The sequence below is a fragment of the Catharus ustulatus genome, chromosome 1, assembly GCF_009819885.2.
Source record: "Catharus ustulatus isolate bCatUst1 chromosome 1, bCatUst1.pri.v2, whole genome shotgun sequence".
In the NCBI taxonomy this organism is placed as follows: Eukaryota; Metazoa; Chordata; class Aves; order Passeriformes; family Turdidae; genus Catharus; species Catharus ustulatus.
The window spans coordinates 87,089,736-87,107,554 of record NC_046221.1 but is presented as its reverse complement, the minus strand read 5'-3'; the positions used below and the strand labels follow the sequence as shown (position 1 = coordinate 87,107,554).

General features: G+C 36.5%; 1 protein-coding gene across 7 annotated transcripts in view; it reads right to left on the bottom strand.

The window, feature by feature from the left end:
- The window catches only part of SEMA5A (semaphorin 5A), a 334,133-nt gene that overhangs the window by 77,872 nt on the left and 238,442 nt on the right, over nucleotides 1-17,819 (bottom strand). For all 7 annotated transcript variants that reach the window (XM_033061171.1, XM_033061142.2, XM_033061134.1 and 4 more), the window contains 2 exons: nucleotides 7,001-7,118; nucleotides 1,521-1,702 (listed from right to left, as the gene is read on the bottom strand). In XM_033061171.1, the coding sequence (XP_032917062.1) occupies nucleotides 1,521-1,702; nucleotides 7,001-7,118 (300 nt within the window). The remainder of the gene's footprint in view (nucleotides 1-1,520; nucleotides 1,703-7,000; nucleotides 7,119-17,819) is intronic.

The window sequence follows — 17,819 nt, the reverse complement described above, 5'->3', positions numbered from 1 at the left end:
TGGTGGAGTCACCATCCTTGGAGTATTAAAAGGCTTGCTAATGTTGTACTTGGGGACATGGTTTAGTGGTGGACTAGGCAGTGCTTATTTGTAGTTGGACTCAACCTTAAGCATCTTTTCCAGCCTAAAAGACTCTGTGACACTAAAGGAAGCATTAAAATGCATTAGGTCTCAATTTCAACAGGCTATTCTGATAAGATGTCAATACATTGCCTATCATGTAACAAAACAGCTAAGAGCTCACATGCTGTACCTTGCATTTGTGAACTTTTAGAAAGGACTCCTGACCCCTCCAATACAACCTAGAAAAAAATTTATAGACCAAACATCTGAAAAGGAATTTCATATCCTGTCCTAGGTTAAAAAAAAAATAAATAAATTATGCCCTTCTGTTGTTATCCAAAGCTTTATATGGCTAACTTGCAATTTTTTTACTGGTAGAACACAAACAGAAATAAAGAAAAATAAAACTCAACTTCATTGAGCTTTTGATGTTTCATCATAAAAGCAAAAGTTAAAACAGTGCCTTACTAATATAGCAGTGTTAAGAGAAGTAAGATATTAAAACAGTAGTATAGTAATGCCAAAGGTAGAATGCAAATCCAGTCCCAAATCACACTCCAAATTCCCTTCTAAACCTGACAGCTGTTGTTTGATTGTTCAGTATCTCACAGCATGTTTATGTTTTCTATCACTCTCCTGACTTGATGTTATATAACATATTGTTAGATTTTTAAAGTTTTCCTAAAACTACTTTCACTTACAGAATTTGCAATTACCTTGTACAGAAATGTAATCAGTTTTATTCACTATCATGATGTGATTGTGGTGTTAAAAAAACCAGACAAAAACCAGAAAGAATCACTGCAAATAAGCAGAATTCACCAGTATATGTTTCATATTGCAATTAAAGCATGTATGATACAGGTGTATAATGTTTTAAACATGAACTTCTGATGCAGTTCCAAATACATAATGTTCTGAGTCTCTTTGAAATGATCTGTTCTCACTGATTTTCTCTGAGAGTGGTAAAGTTCCTGGAGAAGACAAAAAGTGTTCTAAACAGAGTGAAATAGAAGTTGCTATCATGATACAACCGAAAGATAGAATGAAAACATTTTTCCAGGGCAGAATGAAGGACTGCAATGGTAATATGAGACGTCCAAAAAAGTAAGCCATTCTAACTTCCAGAAAATACAGTTGTATGAATTGCAGAACTGAGAAAAAGTATCATACTTTGGATATTATCTTACACTGACATTTTTTTTCTTTCAGAGTTTTTGTTAAAATTACCTGAGGATAACATTACTTGGTATGCAGCATTTAAAATGAGTCTTTGCTCTCTGACTCATTCTCTCTCCTATGAAGTCTGAGAAAAACTTTCTAATGTCCTATTTGCCCTTTCATGCACAGAGTGGGATCAGTACATTTCAGAGGAGATTTCAAAGGGTAGGCTTTATGCCGATTAAGTTAAAAACCTCTAAACCACAAATGATAGAAGCTGAAATTGTCTTGCATACCTGGAACAGTTGGCAATCTCCATGGTTGGTCCTTCACACAGCCATCCTCCACACTGAGGAGCAGGACTGTCACACACACGCGTCCTGCAGAGGCAGGAACCAACACTGGCACCGTCAGTGTGGGTGCAAGGTTTCCACTGTGACCACGTTCCAAAATGTCCATCCACTGTCAGATTCCTCATCTAGAAACAAACACAACAGAAAAGCTTACCTGAGATTTGACAGTTCCTTCACACAACCTCTTTATTCTGCTGTGCATGAAGGTTTAGCCTTCAGCTACCAATAATAGCAGCCTCCACTGGAGAGATACATCTTCCGGACACCAATCTCCCTTATAATTCCTGTAACTGCCTTATTTCTATAACTTCTGACCAATCCAAGCCACTGGATGCCACCACCATAGCAATAACAGAAATCACAGCTAACTGTTACCTTTCACAACCGTGCTTGTCTACCTCTCAATTGTCTTCTGTATTCCCTGCTTCCTAAAATTTTCCAGTGAAAATGGAACCTGAAGACTGACTGTAAAACCCAAGATCAAAAGGAAGAGCCTAGAGGATAAGGAAGAAATGAAGAAGAAATTCTCCACGAGGATAAGACACTGGAACAGGTTTCCCATGAGAAACTGTGGATGCTCAATCTGTGGAAGTGTTCAAGGACAGGCTGGATGGGGCTTTGAGCAACCTGGTCTAGAGGAACATGTCCTTGCCCTTGGCAGAGGAGAATTCAAACTAAAGGATCTTTCAGTTTCCTTCCAATTAAACAATTTTGTGATTCCAAACACAGATGCAGAAATAGTCCAGGGTAACAAAACTGGATGGATTGAACTCAAATCTCCATGATGAGTGTCATTTTTGAAAAAGAAAAAAAAATCAAAAAAAATCAAATTTTGAGGTGTGTTATTACCATTTCATAAGGACAAAATGTGTTTTCAAATATGAAAGTCTCTAAATGTTATATGAAATTATATGTATGAATCCTAGAATAATCTCCAAAAAGAAGCACCTAACCCCACATGATGAATGTTTGCACTCACAGAATTCAATTCTCAACACCTTTGGCTGGAAGGTTCAGACCATTCTCATCTTGACTGTAATGTTTCCATCAAGCAGCTGTAACACATTTAATATGAAATCTTCATTGCCCAGATGAAAAAAAATGAGCTAGAAAATGAGTTTTTCTAAAGAAAATGGGGCGGGACATGGGGAATTCATCTCCCACCAAGACAAATTTTCATAATATTCTTTTAGCAAGGTGATACTATTGACAAATCTATGATCCTAAACAGAAATGATGGACACTTTTTCACTTAGATTTTAAGGAATTTGTCCTTTTTTGCCACATGTTAACTTTCAACCAATACAACAGCACCAACAAGTGCAGGCTAAGTAACATTTAAATTTACTCTTAGTAAGAATAAATGTGTCACTTGTAGTCATGCATTAACAACTTGTAGTCACTTTTAATCCACTTCAGTATTTGCTTATATACTGAAACAGGAATTACAATTGTAGGTTTCCATAGCCGATCTGAAATAGTAACTTCCTTTACTATTTTTAGTTATTTTAGTGGTGATGAGATAAATGTACATTTCACAAATACTTTGAAGATACAAGAGATTCGATTACAACATAAGGCATGTTGCCACTGACACTCTGGATGTTGGCTGATTCTTTCCACTGTGGCAGAGATACCATAATTTCACTACTAATTACAATTCCCACTGTTTATTTTTCACAAGTATCACTTGTGCAAGAACAGCTATATTCTGTATATTCTGTCAACTACAACTGACATAACCATAATTCATCATTTCAAAATCTGTTGACAGCTGTTTATTGAAAATAACTCACCAACCTTTACTCATGTAGAGTTTACATTGATCGGCTTTGTAAGACAAGAAATCCTTGCTTTTAATTGACAAGCAGACTCATTCTCTCTTACACTGCTGGTCTAACAAATATTCATAGTCCATAGACTAACAATTCTATGTCCCCAATCTAATTATGTCAGAGATGTAAAAATGCCTTTACTGCTTTCTGTTTCTGTGCTGCATCAAAATATCTTTATTGTTGCATCTATAATTATGCACTAAAGCTTTTCTATGGTTAACAAGCCAACAGTTGTTGATGGTTACCATAATACATATTAAGCATACATAAAACATAGATGAAAGCTTGAACTAAGAAAGATAAATTGGTGACATATTCTCTTTCTTCATTATTTTTCCTTTATCTGCAAAGATCATCCCCCTGAGGTCTCTGCTGTTCCCCATGACTCACCTGCTCTGTCTCTCTGTGACTATCTCCCTTTCAGAAGTGACATCCAACAATTTCATCATACAACTACAGGAAAGTAAAATGTACCAGTGAGGGGCCTTTGCAGCCCTCACCAGAATCCATGCCCATTAACCTTTCACAATCTGACACCTCAAGGGAAAAATCACAGTCAGACAGACCATCTTGGCATGGCTATACTCTGCTTTCCCTCTCTACCACCCTGGTTTTGTCACCCTTTCCCTTCTGCAGATACCTTTAGACCTTTCTTCCTTCTTAATGTCCTCCAAATATTCATCTTTGTCTCAAGTCTCTCTGTACTCACCTCATCTTCCTGCTTTGTGCCTCTGCACTCTGAGTAAAGGTCTCAGTTTTTAACTCTGTAGAGAGATCTTTGGTTTGAGATTACTTTTTGTAGAATTTAGTGAGCCTGTAGAACTTCCTGAAGCTCCTAATGAATTCAGATCCCATACTACACTTTCTCTGAGAATAACTGTAAAAATACAACCATTTCATGTTGCATACTTCTATTAAACAAACAAACAAACAAACAAACAAAACCAAAAGCACAACCAAAACCAAAATCCTGAAAAACATTTTTTAAAATTATTTTTACTTTCCTTGTAAATGCTCCTAGATAATGTCAGCATATTTTTAAGTGATGGATTGCAAGTTGTCCCACTGGAAAATATTTCAAAAAAACAATGAACCTTCATTGCCATAAAAATTATTGGATCAATAATAAGGATATATGACCAACTGGAAAAAGTGGTCAAAGTGGATACATGTGCCATAGCATTAATTAGTGTCCATATTTATACACAATTGCTGTACTCATGTCAACTAAAACAATAACCTAAAAATCAAACCGAGAATTAAATCAGGTAACCAAAATAACCACATTTTCCAAAACCAATCTTCAAAATCCAGAGATGGTAGCACAGACACTCATCTATCTCTCCTATTCACCTCTCTCCTCTACCATGACGTACCTATAAGTACTCAGCCATATGAATAATTCTGTAGGAAATAATTTCTCAAAGGAAACTGGTCACACTTTTTATCCTGGACTAAAATATTGTATAAGCAGAAGTGTCTCTGATCCAATTTTAGAAGAAACTAGCCATTTATAATCTAAAAAAAATTCTACATGTTAAAAAGATCTGAGTAATTTTACTAAAAATTAAGATATTGGAAGCAATTGGGACCAAAGGAGGGAGACTAAGTTTTGAATATTGTGTTATGTTCTGCCTGCAACAGTGTCTTGAATATATCTAGCATATGTTAAGGATGCACATAGCTCAGTTGCCTACAAAATTAAATTAATTACATCTTGGCTTATATGTCCTATGAGCACAGCACCAAAAAATGCTATAAAAACAAATATTTTAAAGCCTCACTAAGCAAAATGGTAATTGATTGCAGTTTGCTAGAATACTGTGTTACTTTAGAGGAAAGTTTCTATGACGTTTTCCAATCTGCTCAATAATGTGTTACTTGGTGTATAAGGTTTTAAAACTGTAAAGGCGTGAACCCACACTTTTCAATTTAGATAGGTAATTCTAAAATCTTCAATATATTATGCAAGCTCAATCTGCTCAAGGACAAAATTTCTTTGTAGGTTCCCTAGGTCTTTGAATCTCAGATCAGCAGGATACGTCTCACAGCTATGGATAAATTTCTAAGCAAAACTTAGGTCTTAGGTGCTCCCCTGCTTTGACTAGACTGCCTTACCCTATGCACAAGTAATATAATAGATACTAAATAATTGTTTTTCCAGTTGAATGGAATAGAATGGAATTATGCCTTCTAAATTATTCCTCCCTCCACCCCATCTTGGCCTCATGTTCTGTATCTACAAAAGAAAATAAGACCTAGTGCCACAATTCAAAAACTGAGCACAGCAGACTGACTACCATGCAAATATCAACAAAATAAGGTATTTCACTAATCACAGTATTTTCCCCACAGTTGCTCCTGATTTCAGGTCAAATGCTAATGCAAATGAATTCAACACAGGCCTATTTTATTTTTCCTCCATAAGGTAAAGGTGGATGGAAAGGACAGGACAAGACATAAACCTTTTTTAAACATTTTAAAAATTTGAAAAAAGGTTTTAAAAATTGCTATTTAATGTCAAGCACAGTCAGAACACATTCTCAAGGCCCTCAGAATCAGTGTAGTGTTTGTATCTATGAGGCTGTTGCAATACATGTAGAAAGCACAAGTCAAAGCTGGAAGAACTTTATACTGATTTTGCGCATCTCTAGGTCACTAAACAAAGCCCACCTTAGGAGAGAGAAGCGTCATCAAGATGTTAAAGGGAGCTTGTAAACACATGGAGAGTAGAACAAGAATGCCATGTGAGCATAAGTTTATAGATGCATGTGCCCCACTGAGGAGTGGGGACAAGATCAAGAAGTCCTTACTAGGAATGAAAGCAGAATTGAATGGCTCCCTCTTCATGGGCAGAAGGACAAAGCAGCAAGAATGTAAAAAAAAAAAAGAAAAGAAAAAAAAAGCTGTATAGCACAAGAAAGATACTTTTTGACCTTCTTTTCGTATGCTTTGGATTAAGGGAAAAGAATGAATACTAAAACAACACCAAAATAAAATTAAAAATGAGAACTACAAATCAATTTTGCTGGTGCTTTTTTATATGATATTGAACTTGTTCAAAATAATTAAATAATTTTTAAAGAGAAGCATTAAGGCACTGTAAATATAAACTCTGCATTATTGTAATTATCACCTCTCTCATAAATGTGGGTGAGACTTAACTCATAGAATTCAGCTTTCTGATTCTTAGGTTTAGAAGATGTTATTTGGCTTTTTATATTAGCAACAATAATACTAAAAGAAAAGATTATACCATTAGTGATGAAACTTTTTCAAAGCACATAATGGAGAAAAATTCTGCAGAGAAAAATATGTCCATATCACTAATCTTAGAAAACATTTGTTTTCAAGATAGGAAAACAGACATTACAGATAAAACAATCAACCTCTGAAATTACTCTGAATAATTTTATCATATACGCAGTTAGACAAGAAATAGAAAAAAAACCCACTCTAGGTATTCTGCTAAAATCTGATGGGAAAACCTAGGGAAAATGGCATTAAATGCAGTTTTCTAAGGTTGAAAAATCTATGCCAGCTCATTTTCATAAAATTCAAATGGAATCAAAGGTGTTTTGGACTTACTGGACACACGGTAATGCTTTGCTCCCATTGACTCATGCTCAGACTTTCTTCCAGCGTTGTGCATTTCTTCATCACCATGTCCCAGCCACAATAAGGGTCTTGGGATCCAATGCATGCACTGTGGATGAAAACAAGTCACATAACCAGGACATTTATCTTAATTTGATTTGTACTGACCAAAGATTTCTAAATAACAATGTAGGATCTCTGGGTATTTCATAAGCAGATAGTGAAATTGATCCCTGTTGTGGTATGGCATAGACAAAATTACCAAAACCAGAGGAAAAATTAATTTGAATGCCTACACAAAGCATTTCTTTTAAGTGTACAGATGAATTTCTGTCTGCATACGTGATATATTGTCCAGACTGATTGTTGTACCTAAATACTAGATAATTACAGAAATTCATAAAGAGGGTATTTGTCTGCTCCAAGTAAAAATTTCAGGAGTTACAGTCCTTAGTCTTTTCTGTCAGTTTTGGAATTTTAGGTATGATCTTTCTCAGAAATCAGAGGACAATGTCTGCTCTTTGAAAATTAATCAGAAAACCTTCTCATCTATTTCCTGCACTTGTATAAAAGCTCTGGAAGTTAGTTCAAGGGGACACTGGTGGCTGCCATCACACCTCTTACATATCACACACTGCCCTCAACACTCTCTCTTAGTGGCACATGAGGAGGGAAAGAAAAGGATTATAGAGAAGGATGGTAGTTCAATTTCAAACACTCTGAAAGATCCACTGTACAAAACTAGAAGTTAATTTCTCTAATAAATAGCAGGTTTCTCTTGATAAGGTCTAGCATTAACAGTCTGGGCAATAGGTCTGCAGCTTCACAGCTAAAGATCCATAAGAAAGGAGGTAGAACTACCATTACAGTGAAGCACAATATAATTGGTTTAACATTTGTAAGAATATCTACAAATTACACAAGAAAATAATGCATTCAAATATATTGTCTAGATGGTGAAAAATGTTAAGAGCGATCATTTTTGTTCAAGCCAAATCCATGGAGATTATCCTTCTTTATTTAATTATCTGTTCCCATCACATCTGTTGACTGAAGGGCTACAGAGATGATTAAGTGACTGGAGCATCTCTCCAGTGAGGACGGGCAGAGAGAGCTGGGAGAGATGTTTAGCCTAGAGAAGAGAAGGCTCAGAGAGGATCTCATCAATATGTACAAAAGCCTGAAGGGAGCATGCAAAGAAGAGGATCCTGGGTCTTCAGTGATACTCAGTGACAGGACCAGAGACAATGGGCACAAACTGAAACACAGGAAGCTTCAACATTAGGAGACGCCACTGCAGAAAAGGTGACTGAGCACTGGCACATGTAGCCCAGGGAGCTTCTGGAATCTCCTCAAAAGCCACCCAAATATGGCCCTGGACAAATGGTTCTGGGAGGCCCAGCAAGCATTGGACCAGATGGCCATCAGAGAACCCTGCTAACTTCAAGTGTTCTTTGATTCTGTCCCAATTAATTTGTTTTATTGATATTTCTATTTATCTCTGGTATTCCTCATGTACTTCCATGTTAACACCTGACTAAACGCAGACTTAATAATTCCCCAGAGTGTTATTCCAAAATACCATAATTATAAATTTCAAATAATCCATTTCCACATTCCACTTGGCAATGGGGATTGCCAGTACCATGTGGGAGCATAGTTCTCATCTGCAGAAAGGGCACAATGTAAGAGGCATAACAGACAAAACTCCATGGTTATCCCTAATTAGGATTCCAGCTCAAAAGATAAAGCTTTTGGTTTGGGGAATTCGCTGTTCAGAAGAGTTCCCACTGTTGGCTCCTGCAGCTGTGAGCACTTAGCATTTTTGTAACTCAGGCTACACATGTTTCCATTTAACTATCTAGAAAGTGAGAAGGAACATTAATACAAATTATGGAAAGTTTTAAGTGTCTTTGTCTTCCAGAGTTTGTAAAACGTGATGACCAGTGTTCTCTGAGCATCTCTGATAAAGGATGTGTTCGAGAAAAGAACACAAAGCCAAATTAAAGGCTGACATCATGCACAACTGGCAATGTTAGCAATGATAACATTGAAATGAGAGCTTGTGCCTCAAAGCCAAAGTGCTCAATTTTCTAACTTCAAAGTTAGAAAGTGTTCATACTTAAAAACTCTATTATTATGCTTTAGAAACGTTTTATTAAAAACAAAAATGTTTCAAAGCCGTTTGAAATATCCTTTCACTCAGAACCTTATTTCCTCTTTAATGGGAGTAAGCTGATCCTTCTTCCAATCTGGTTTTAGACCTAATTTCCTCTTTTGTTTTCACTTTACCTTTGATTCAAGCAAATCAAAACGACTTGCACCTTTCATTACAAGTCACTCAGAGGTTTTAAGTAAGGTGCTAGAAACATATTTTGACTGTCCTTACAATTTTCTGGTATCAGAACTAATCCTAATTTCGTGGAAGAAAAGAAAGTTCTTGTACTGTTACGACAAAGAATATTTGATCACTCTGTGAATTTTTTCAGTAGCTGACCAGGTTTGGAGTGCTCTGCAGCAAGGTAAAATGAGGTGAATCTTGTCAGAACTTAGTTAAGAAGATCCACTGCACATATAAAAATTATCATTTTAAGAAGTTAATAACTCAGCTAACCTCATGCAGATGACAAGAGGATAACTTCCTCCACTAATTAGAGGAATTACCATTCTTCATTAACGTTTTTCTTTACACCACAATACAGAAATTTATCCTTTAAACATATGAACTATTCCAAACAAAGCAACAAGAAATTTTTTCAGAGAAATATTCCTCACATGAGAAACGAGTTTATTCATTAAAGTGCTAATTCATTAAAGTGCTAATTCATTGTCCCAGTCATTATTATATCCAAGTCTCATATTGTAAAACGTTTAATTTTTTAAATCTTATATCCAGATGGAAAAAAAAAAAACCTACAAAACTGTAGTTTAGTATCGTCAACCTCCCTCAGCTCTCTGTGTCAGACATATTCAGGAAATGTGGCAGTACCTGACTTAAATAGCTGCCCTTTTCTCAGGTATTGGCACAACAATTCTTAGCTGTTCTCCACCCTGCCTCACTTCTCAGAGGTTTTCTTATTTATTTTTTTCAGATTACCCATATCTCTGAAAAGTGGACATAGTTTCTTTAAATATTAAAAGAAGAGAGGTAACATGAGGGTTTTTTTCCTTAATGCCTTATTATGTTACCTTTAAAACTATCTTCTTTCCTTTGAGGGATGATTCCTTGGATTTAATGCGTGAGCAATAGCAGCTAATTATTTTTATCTACTATGCCTAGGTAAAACAAAGAAGCAGATAACAAAAGAAGAAAACAGATAAAAAATCAGATAAAGTGTGTAAGTATAAAAATATCAGAACTTCTATCTGAAATATGGAATATAAAGGTACTATTCCTAACTCACAAGTATGTGTCCTTAGGAAAATTTCATGCTGTTTTAACTCTTTTTTAATGAATTTCCCCCAAAAGACAGCAGTAAGAGGAACAGCTTCAAAGTGCACACGAAATAACAAAAAAAAATATACATGTCTGTCAAATTTATGTCAATTTTATTTAAGTAAGGAAAGTCAAAAATCAGATACCACTACATTTTTTATCTCCTTTCCCTCCCAAATCTCTGGCTAAATTAAAGCCATTTTAGATGCTACTGTTGAAAAATTAGATAAATTTCAAAGTAGGTATTAGGTCTTTCATTTGACAGGGCCCTTTCAGACTGTCACATGGCAAACAGCAGAGCTGGATAATATATTTTGTCATCTTGTCTCTAGAAGTATACCTTACATCTCAATTTCAGCAGAGAATTAATGTTTTGTCTGTTAATCCCAGTGGACACCAGCTCACATCTCTAAGACTTCACATGATTTGTCCTAGCACTGCTAAAACTGGCAATTTTGTGCAGGAAGGAAATTCAGGAATAAAATTAAACCAGTTCATTTGAAGACTCTTGCTGCCACTTATCCTATCAAGTCAGCACCCTCTGCAAAAACATTCAACAGCTTTTGGCTTCTCCTGACTGATTCCAATTTTGCTCTCTGTTGTCACTTCACATTTTTTTACTAAATGTAAATGATAGGTAGCAGAGTGTGTCTCCTGTAAGGCATTCATTTGGCAGTGATGGCTCAGTTTGCCCGCTGACATTGGTGCTACACTTTAGCAATGGGTTTTGACTGACTACAAACCAGAAGCCACTTCACTCTAAAGCAAGTCAGTAAAAACAGATTATTTCTTCAGTTATTTTATAATTATCACCAAGTAGGCCAGCAATATTGTCCTACTTCAGTTACATTTGAGATTATTTATTGAGCCAGAAAATAAGGCAGAATTGAACACAATTCAGAGCAAAATATGTTAAAAATCCCATAGAGTTTTGGACTAAAAACAATTTATGTGTGATTTGAACAAAAAAATAACCCTTTGAGTTTAAAAACTGTATCATAATACCTTTAATTTTGAAGAGATTTTTAAATTTCCTTTGAGGGGGAGAATATATTCCTATATAAATATGAAAGTGCTAATCAGGTATCCTCTTGAGCTGTAACATTCATACAATATATATAAATGCAAGAAGTGCATCTTTTAAGACTGTTCAAGAAATGTTTTTCTGTCTTTATCTATACACAGCATTTCAAAGAACTGAGTCTTCTGACTCTTTCAATATTTTCTACTGAAATATCCATGCCAACATAGTCCCAATAACCACCAAATGTGACCTGACACTTTGTATATCTGGAACTCAACCAGGGTCATCACCTTATTCTGCAGATGACAGATTCATTACTGCAAATTCAAACAGAAAACTGAAGCTATAAGCTTGTTTTATGTTCCAGATGCACAGTTCTATCTATTCCTGAATTAATACATGAATGTACTACCAGAAACAGGTACCTATCAGTGTTTTCATTACTACTGGTTTTGCAGCTATATAGATGCATATGTGTGTGCAATGAAGAGCAGGCATCTAAAGATACAGATGAATGATGCAGAAGAACATAAATGGTAGGGACACAACTTATAAAATCCCTAGTAGCTCAAGCTAAGATGCATGTCAAATATTCAGGATACTGATTAACCCTTACCTGTACTAGTAAGAAAAATCAAATCCTTTTATCATCTCAGATACTCTCAATGTCTACAATTTCTTCCTCTTATTTTAATTTTTGTAACATAGTCAAAATATATTTAGGTACAATTCAATCTTGCAACATTACTGAGAATACCAGCCTTAAACCCAAAGGGTCCTTCCATTAGATATAGAGTCAGAAATGTTTGTATAAAAGTTGTTTCTATTGCACAATGTTGATGCTTCCAAGTGACTATATATGGATCAAATGTGAAAGACATTTGATGCCATTTGAAAGACAACTTTCAGAGCATGTACTTCATCCTCTCAACACCCTCCCTTCAGATATTTATATATACTGATAAATCTCCTCTCAGTGTTCTCCTCTTAAGGCTGAACAGGTCCAACTCCCTCAGTCCCACCTCACAGAAGAGATGAGTCAGACCCTACTCATCTTTGTTGCCCTCTGCTGGACCCGCTCTAGGAGTTCCATGTCCCTCTTGTCCTGAGGAGTCCAGAACTGCACACAGCACTCCAGATATGGCCTCACCAGAGTACAGGGATAGATCACCTCCCTCAACCTGCTGGCAGTGCTCTTCCCAATGCACCAGGATAACATTGACCTGCCTGGCACCCAGGGCACAAAGCCAGCTCATGGATAACCTGGCCATCAGGACTTCCAGGTCCTTCTCCACAAAGCTGCTTTCCAGCAGCTCAGCCCCCAACCTGTGCTGGTGCTTGGGGTTATTCTTCCCCAGGTGCAGGACCCTGCACTTGCCTTTGTTGAATTTCAGAAGGTTCCTCTCCACCCACCTCGCCAGCCTGTCAAGGTCCCTCTGAGGGGCTGCAGAGACTTCTGGAGCATTGGCCACTCCTCCAGCTTTGTGTCATCAGCAAACTTGCTGGAGAGACATCTGCCCCCTCAGCCAAGTCACTGATGAAGTTAAACAATACTGGGCCCAGTACTGAACCTTGGGTGACACCGGTAGCCCCAAACTAGACTGTGACACTGATCACAACCCTCTGAGAGCTGGTGTTCAGCCATTTCCCAATCCACCTCACTGTCCACTTGTCCAACCCCCACTGCCTGAACTTGCCTTTAAGCACCTACAGTTACTAAGAGTAAACACTGAACTTAGAATTCCTGAATCTTTTAATACTTTTTAAAGCAACAAAATTAATTACATCATGCTATATGAATACCACGTGCCTGTTTTAAATTTTTCTTTCTTATATCACTTTTTTGTTTAAAATAATATCCTACAAATAAAATCTGAATTGCAAATATGTAGCCAAGTCTACCTGGTTTACTTACATCCTTGCAAACAAAAAGCAAACATTTTTCTTCCCATAATAAGGCTACTTCAAGAAATAAATTTGGAGCAGGCTGTAAAATTCTTGTTTGACAAAAATATCTGCTTACAACACAAATACATACATACATACATACATACATACATAGGTCACACTTTGAAGAGCTGTCACTAAATATTTCAGGGGCAGCAAAATGTAAATGAACAGTTTTTTCTCTGATGCATTTTGCAGGACAGATAGACAGACACTTTCTGCAAAAGCTTTCATCTTCACAGAGGCAGAAAGGGTCAAGCTATTCCCTCTGCAATATGGGACTAATATTCTACTTATTTTGAGTCCAGCAAACTTACAACTGCGCTTATTTGATAGTTCTGCTGACTTCAATAGTGTTCATAAGTTGACACCAACTGAAGGTAATTTTTAAAATTATCTAATACTCCCAAAAATTTGCCATTTTTAATATGTGCTTATAATCTAGACTAGCAGACAGGAGAATGGTTTATCTCAGTCTGGGAAATTCATGAGGACTCAGATTCTGGAATATTACTCTGGAATCACTAATTCAGATCAGTCCTCATGTGGTTCTGACATTATAATGCAGCAGCAGATTTCTCATATTTAAACTGGAATAAAGCCTGCATATTTTGAAATCAGGAAATCCACCTGAATATCCAAAAATAAGTATATTGGAATGATTTTTTCCAAATGGCAATTTCAATTCCATTTATTGGAAGCTCTTCTGGACACATGAGCACCTAGTAATGGTTTAGACCACATATTTGTTTTTAACTTGTATAGTATCAATATATAGGAATAATTGTTTTACTATTTAATGTCACAGAGCGTTTATTACCAGGAAAACAGGTTCCTACTGAGTGTGAGGGTACTTCTGAAGATCCAAAATCTGCAGCTAGGGCAAAATAAAGGAATGCAAAAGCAGCTGAAATACTTGATCAAATAATCTTGCTAGAGTTCTAGGAAGGAAATAAAGTATATCTAGTTTTAGTTTTATTTATAGTTTTCTTCTGTCAGTTATTCAGTACCCTTTTTAGCACTGTGCTGATAGTGGTTTCTTGTGTATGTGCAGATTGCTTAACTGATGGCTCGCAAAGACACCAAAATAAAAATAAAGAAGTTCAAAGAGTGAAAGGTTAGTTACAGTAGAATAGCTATGATAACATTACTTAGCAAGACAACTTTGTGACCCAGTATTATCTTAGATATATCTTGTAAAAAAACACAACTCAAAAATTTCCAGAAGTTGGTGTGGTGTTTTTATGTCAGAGAAGTGACTATTTGTACAGCTTTTAGCAGATGACATGATATATTTACTTAGATATAACATCATAATAAGATTAGTTTTCAAGCTTTTCAAGCGTGTGAAACCCATCTTCCATAAAATACCCATTAGAAAATACCAATCCTTGACCCCTGCTTGGTAAGATTTTAAAGAACATTGGGCTGGTACAGCCTTTCATCGTCCTTTCAGAACTAATGCACTGAAAATACCAGTATGAAATATAACTTTGATAAATTTGCCTCAGAAAAATCACTGCCATCCAGGGTTGCTTTTGAAGGCTACAGCTGCCAACAAAAAAAAGCTGTTTCAGGGGACAATCTCTACCCCCATATTACAGATCTTACTCCTGATTACAGATGCATAGAACCTTCAAAGTAAAACACAGAAAGTGAAATTTTAGAGAGTTTAATAGTTATCTTCTCATTATAATTATTCTATTTATCTCACATTATAGTAATTAGCAAATATTCAAAAGTCAGTTGTGCTTCATGCTTGGCCAACTCAGCTCTGAAGAAGTACAGAGAGATGGAGACTTCATCTGTGAAAATAGCTCCAGTGAACATAATTGATGGACTTCTGTAAAAGTTTGATAAATATGCAAATTGCAATACCCAGGTGATAATATCCTGGTCAAACCTTAAGGATTTTCCCCAAGGAGAACTGAATTTGTTGAATTAACTGCTCTTTTGCTTTCTGCACCTTGAAGATGGCAGGGCTTTTTGTAGAACTGATTCCCCAAAGTACTGACACATCCCAAATTACTTTTCTCTAGCTGGCTCTCAAAACCAGCACAATTATGACAGGATGTTCCAAACTATTCAGGCATTGGCAGAAGCGTGAGATACCCTCATGGCCTGTATGCAAATCCATATAACTGGCATGGGCAGCTCATGAATGATGGAAACATCAGGGCATAATGGAAAGTGCTGAGGAACCCAAACTATGGGTGTGACAACAGGTTTTGCCCATGGTAAGGTCTGCTGTCACAGTAAAAAAGTGCAGCAACCAGCACTTAAAACACTCCCCACCCCACCCCCCCCCCCCCCCCAAAAAAAAATAGCCTCCAAATGTATTTTCAAGAGCCTTTATTAACAGTGTTTCTGGGAGTAGAGACATGAGTGGAGTCATGTGCTGAAGAAGATGGGATATCTGTCAGAGCAGCAGGAGGTCACAGGGTTCCTCCACACTGAAAATTGCTGGCGAAACAGACTTACGATGTACAGAGCATATTAGAGTGATTATTAAGGAGACATAATAAATTACAAATAAAAGTAACAGGTGCATGCTTTAGAGGCTACTCTGGGAAGGTGAAACAAACAATAATGAAAAAAAATTAAATGGACAGCCTCAAGAAAATTATCTTGACATTGAGATATTAGTTCATGAAAGAGTCTGCTCAACAGAGGGACTGAAGTTGCATTGTCTGAAAGCTCAGCAAGAAACCTAAACAAAGAGATTAGATAAGATTAGGCACTGACCACTCTGCCATTTACACAAAATAAGCAGGTGAGGTAGCACGTCTTCAACCTTTTGATTTTTTTAAGGCTGTTATTCATGCACAAGCATGCCCTATTCCTCAATAATTATGTGGATACTGAAGAATACACATCCTTAATCTGGGGAAGAGAGTCTAGTTATCATTGATGGAATTTCAGAATGTAGCTTCGGCAGTTATACAGTCCTTAGTATGATAAATGTGAATAAATAGAATAAAATAATTAAAAAAAAAACCCAAACAAAAAACAACAAAAATCCCACTATGCTCCAATGCATTACCTTAGGTAAGGTTCACCCATTACTCTGTTTACCCATTGCTACAATATAGAAATAATAATTAGCAACATAACAGAAGAATGTGAGTATTAAAACACCCAGAAATGCAATGAGCAAGTTTAAGATGTTTCAATGCCTGAAGAAATGTATAGCCCCAAGTAATGTACTTGTATTCTCTCCACATGCAAAAAAAAAAAAAAAAAAAAAAATCCAGCATAAGCCAGGAAAAAAACTAGTCAAACCAAAAGTAAATTATAGGTGAGAGAAAGATTACATCTGCATTCTCCAAATAACCTGTGTCCCTAATGATAGATGAAATTCTTTTTTTTGTCTGGATCACATCTGCAAATCCCCTCCTTATTCAAAAAAACAGAGCTAGAATTGCTGGTGAACTCTTTAACCAAGAAGAAAGCAAGGATGGAAAGCCTTTTGGTGCAATGAATATTTAGTTACTGCAAGAGAAGTCATACAACTATGAAAGACATGATTGAAAAACCCCACAAGGAATCATTTAATCTCCTTTAAATAAGTCATTCCATGGGAAGATGAGACTTCATATACCTCTGGGCAAAGGAATAAATTATCATTTGAGCAGTATTTAAGGCATTTAACTACTGTTCTCAGTAAAATGGGAAAGAAACCATTATTTTTGTTTTGTTTTCTTTTGTTCTAAAAGAAATTTCAAAAATTAGACAATTAAGCCCACTGCTCAAACAGGGAGAGAAGAATGAATAGCCTGCAGCCATGCATGGGGTCTGTGATTTGAAACAGCAGTCTTAACCTGCAAGGGCAGAAGTATTTTTGGGCCCTGTAGCTGGAATAACATTGCCATGCCTTGGGAATTGTCCTGAGAGAAGCAGAGGTACCAGGGACCTTGCGCATTCACACCTCACTAAAAACAAAGTGATGCACCAGCCTTGAAATGTCAGAAGCAGACTACAGGCTTGGTGTAAATACTCACCACCACACATCCTTTCTCAACTCTTTGAACCAAGGAAAGATGAAATTTCCAAGGAAAGTGAAACTTGGTCTAATAGAACCAACAAAATGCTTGAAGCAAAGACTTGCCCATATATAATTTAATAATGTCTCTGAGCCTGAATGTAGCAGCCAAGAGAGGCAACTGGCAGCCTTTCTTCCTCCTTTAACAGCCCAGCTTTTCAGAGGAATGTTTGTTAAACAAGGTGAGGCTAAAAAAAGCTTAAAAACCAACCACATGCCTCTGTCACAGTTCTCAAAACCTCATGACTGATTCAGTATCTCTCTGATGTAACACAATTGTACTGAATTACCAGAACCCCACATATCAAAGGGAAGATACAATTAACTAGATGAAATTAACAATTTTTAATACCTTTTTTTG